The sequence below is a fragment of the Pseudopipra pipra genome, chromosome Z, assembly GCF_036250125.1.
Source record: "Pseudopipra pipra isolate bDixPip1 chromosome Z, bDixPip1.hap1, whole genome shotgun sequence".
In the NCBI taxonomy this organism is placed as follows: domain Eukaryota; kingdom Metazoa; phylum Chordata; class Aves; order Passeriformes; family Pipridae; genus Pseudopipra; species Pseudopipra pipra.
This window is the reverse complement of record NC_087581.1, coordinates 49,535,517-49,539,827: the sequence shown is the minus strand read 5'-3', so window position 1 is coordinate 49,539,827 and position 4,311 is coordinate 49,535,517. Positions and strand designations below refer to the sequence as shown.

The 4,311-nt window shown below is 48.0% G+C and overlaps 1 protein-coding gene across 1 annotated transcript; it reads right to left on the bottom strand.

Moving 5' to 3' along the window:
* Nucleotides 1-962: 962 nt before the first annotated feature.
* Nucleotides 963-2,147, bottom strand: LOC135406926 (E3 ubiquitin-protein ligase Topors-like). Its single transcript, XM_064641507.1, has one exon. The coding sequence runs from the start codon at nt 2,075-2,077 to the stop codon at nt 1,019-1,021; it is 1,059 nt and encodes a 352-aa protein (XP_064497577.1). The 5' UTR covers nt 2,078-2,147; the 3' UTR covers nt 963-1,018.
* Nucleotides 2,148-4,311: the final 2,164 nt, after the last annotated feature.

The window sequence follows — 4,311 nt, the reverse complement described above, 5'->3', positions numbered from 1 at the left end:
TGTGATACTGATTAACAATATCAATACTCCTAACTCCAGCCACTCCAAATGACAGAATTGGCATGGACGGGTCAAACAAATTTGACATGGATTTGGTTGAAATATGCTGAATATTGGTGTCCATCCCATATAAGATGCTGTGGGTTATCCCAACCCAGCAGATGGAAACTGGTGGCAGGTGCTAGGGAAACCTGTTTCATCCTTCTTCTCTCTGGATGAGACAGAGTTGCTCCTGAGATCCCTTCAAGTAGGGACGGGGATAAAATCTGATCATGTATAGTGAATCTGTAAGGAAATCTTGCAGTCTGGGGAGTCTGGGAATAATTACTGCAGTCCACAGTGCAGTTATAGAAATGCTCCTGGAAAAAGCTCCAGGCATGGCTGAGTTCATTGTATCTAAAGAAAGTGTTTTAGCATACTTAATTACCAAAACACTATGTCAGCAGTTGCGTCAATCACATTAAAACACAGAATGATTGCATGGCAGCAGAAATCACACCTTTGATTTCAATTAGGTTTGTATCAGCCAACACTTTTGTTACATAGAACTTAAATTCCATTAAGGTGTGCTTTATTCACAGGACCAGTAAAACATAAATTCTGTAATAAAACCATGACAAAACACAGCTTTTTTAAATCCTCCTTGTGACAGACATGGAGGATATGCAAGACGCTGACTAAGTTTTTCACATTTTTTTCTTCTGAAAATACGATAAAAAGACTTACCCTTTCTTGCTTGAGTAATGCCTGGTCAACCTTTCACTCGTGAGTCCTCTCTAAGCATCATCCCAGTACTTTCTCAGAAGTTTTTCCATCATCATGGCTGCAGCAGCATTACCTGGAGAAGGCAGCACTACCAAGATGGCCCTGGGGCTCCAGGGGCCCTCAGCTGACACTTTGGCATTTTGAGAAAGGGAAATACCCCCAGGAGAAGGGAGAGGAAGCAGCACCCAGGGACTGTGTCATGGAAATAGTAATTTATTTTCTTTTCCTTGCATAAAGACTTGCTGCAGCCCTGTTACTGCTGATTGTGGTGAGGTCTCTTGCCACAGTGGGTGCTATCTGGGGACCCAGGGCTCCTCCTCTTTCGGACATGCCGGGACGTTGTGGGTGAGTGGTCCCTGCCCTGGCCAGAAGCAGAGGGGCTCTGGCTGCTCTCCTGGGCAGAGGGACCTGTGGCTGCTGTCGTCTCCCCCTGCTCCTCCTGGGGCTGCGGCTGCTGTGCAGGAATGGACTCAGATGGGGGGCAGCTGGGTTGCCCCTCAATGGCAGCCTCCAGTGTGCCGGCTTCCTCCTCCAAACTGGAATCCGTGATGCCACTGGTGGGGGCCTGGCTGAGGGTGGGATTAGCCCCCTGGGAAGCCGTGGGGCCAGAGATGGCCACAGGGATCTCATCCTCCTCCCTGGCAGAGCGGGAGTGCCGTAGCCTCCGGACCTCCTCACTGCACTGGGTTGCAATGATATTGAGGATGCCATGGACCAGTGGTGCAGTGTATTGCTGGAGGCGAGGCTCCAGTCTTTGGATCAAGACCTCCCTGTCTGGACCATAGACACAGAGGGCGAGTAGGATGCCACTCTCTGCACTCTTTACCTGCCACCACTCGCCCCCATATATCATCTCCAGCCCCTGGCACAGCCAGGGCCGCACAGGGTCCAGGAGGTTCCGTCGCCTTCGGAAAAGTTCTGCCCAGAGCTCAGGCAGGATGCCACCCACGGCCTCTGGTCCTGCAGCCTCCTGCTCAGTGGGGACTGTTATACTCTGTGGAGAAGAGGCAGGGGATGCTGGAGGGCCATGGGGGTTGTTTTCAGCCAGGCCTCCAGGAGCTTCTCCTGCCCGGCTGTTGGTCGCTGGTGACTCTCTGGGAGGTGTGATGACACAGTGTAGGTAGTTGTCTCCGCCATGGTCAGAAAACTTGACAGTCAAGATGGATCTTCTGCACAGTGGGCAGGCAGGATTTCTTTCTGCCCAGCGCAGGATGCAGCCCAGGCAGAACCGGTGGCCACAGGGCATCGCATGAGCAACATCATCTGGAGCATCACAGCAGATGGGGCAGCTCCACTCCTTCCCTGTGGCCATGTCTGCTTGTTCCCACAGGCTGGCCCAGGCGCTGACAGCACCTGAGTTTATGGACTGAGGGATGTGAGGTCACAATCCATCTCCCAGTAACTCCATAACCACTGCCAGGATTACGATTATTACTAGGATTACTAGGATTGCTATCACCTCCACCACTCAGTGATGTCACAGTGGGATGTCCAACCCCTGCAGCTCTTGGGAAAACACCGCAAGTGGAGGCTGTCCTCTACAGGAGTCTCTGCTGCCCCCCCAGAGAGAAAGGCACCACCAAATTATGAGATCTGAGCTAATGGATACATGGCTGTGGAAAAATAGCAAGGTTGCAAGTTGCTTCATCACCAAACATCAGAAACTCAGCACATGAGAGTGCAGGAAACAAGAAAAGTTTCAGACAGCACCGTGAGGAATGGCTGAGGAATGACTGTGAGGAAAAGGGCCATTGGAGTGGAGTTGTTTATTTTGGTTGGATGCAGGACTGAAGAAAGTGAAGTGTAAAGACATCTGGGGACAGAAAAGAAAGACAGAGCCAAGGCCTTTGGTGATTGTCATGATATACCAATGGAAAGCCAAAGACAAGAGTGAGAAGAGAGAGTGGAAAGTGGTGCTGAGAGAGAAGAGAGAGTGGAAACACCCAGACATGTGTTCAGAGGCACGACAGAATGCAGGGACAGACATCCCTTCATGACATCACTGAGTGGAGGAGGGTGGTGTCACAGCATGGTGGATTGTGACACTCCAAAGCCTGGCTCTCCAGCAATACTGACCTGCCTGGTGTTATCTGCTGCTGGCCCTCCTCAGAAACAACATCTACGAAGCTTCTTCTGTTTAGCCCAGCCTTCAGCAAGGATAAGAATTCTCTGAACTTCTCATCCCTCAACTTCTCTACTTCAACATAAAAAGAGCTTCTCTAAAGGGACAGATCAAATAATAAACAATTACTCCTATTTATTTAGAAAAGCACATTTTTTAAAAAATGGTCAATGCTTTTTTATATTCCAAGCTCATTATTTGGATACAAAAGCATCACATACCCTCTTATGTATTGGATCCTCTCAGTCTGTGACTAACAGAGATAATCAACTTACACACATAAAATAACTCTCATTCATCAGCAGACGAGATGCAGAGCTGCAGAAATGAGGGTGCAAATGATTCCCCTGCCTGTGCAGGGGATCTCAGTAGCCACTCTGTACCCTGGCCTGTACAAAAAGAAGGGTCCTCAGCCAGATGAGGAATGTGATTCTCCCTAGTTACTAACAGCAGTAAACTGCACATTTTCCCCTAAGGCATTGGGCGGAAATGGTGTAAGGTATTGCCAGGGCTTTTCTTTTCTTGCTTGAGGAATGCCTCGTCAGCCTTTCACTCATGACTCCTCTCTAAGCATCACCCCAGTTCTTTCTCAGAAGCAATTCATGATGTGAAGAATTATGGCAGATGGGGTGGTTCCACTCCTGTTTGTTGTGGCACACTGGGGAGAGTTGAGAGTGAAGAGCTGCTCCTCCTTGCTGGTGTCACACGTGCAAGAAATGTCCAAACTCTTAGAAGGACACCCTCCTGGCTCCTGGAGACCCAAATTCACCCCATGTCAATCCCCATGGAGTTATTTCTTTGCACAGCTCATCTGTGCTGCTACAAGCATCCTGTGGTAGCTGGCTGCCTGAACCAGGGGAAAACATTAATGGGGAAACAGAGGCGAAGGCTCTGGGATGGGCACTGGTAGCTGACAGTAGCCCCCAGTGCACCATGCAGCATTAGGGGAATCCTTGATCAATCATCCAGACCCCATAGTACTCTTGGTAGGAGTCCAGGAGGCTGCATGCAAGGCTGTGAACACTTACCCTCATTGTTGTTGGAGATTATGAATAAAGAGGTTCAGAGGCATTTCTAACATAACATGACACATTTCAAACTTCACTGAAATTAAAGAAAACTTGTTCTCTAATCTGAAGTATTTGATGCTAAGGTTGTTCAGAGATCTTTTTTGAGAAGTGGCTTTTCCCTCTTCATGTGTGAATTCAAAGCCAAAACTATTTTTGTCTTATTTTTAAAATTATTAAATAAAAAAGAGTTTTACTAGTAATCTATAAGGATTCAGATTTTGTTGTATAAAATCACTAAGAGGACTGCAGATCTGCAAATGCTAAGCATCAGCGTAAATCCAGGGAAGTTGTAGATGCACTTTTAATTTTTTTCCCAGGTTTTTACCAGTTCTGGACATGATGGAGAAATGTCCA

Excerpts from the sequence above, each read along its gene's own strand:
- LOC135406926 (XM_064641507.1), bottom strand. The coding sequence starts at position 2,077 with ATGGCCACAGGGAAGGAGTGGAGCTGCCCCATCTGCTGTGATGCTCCA.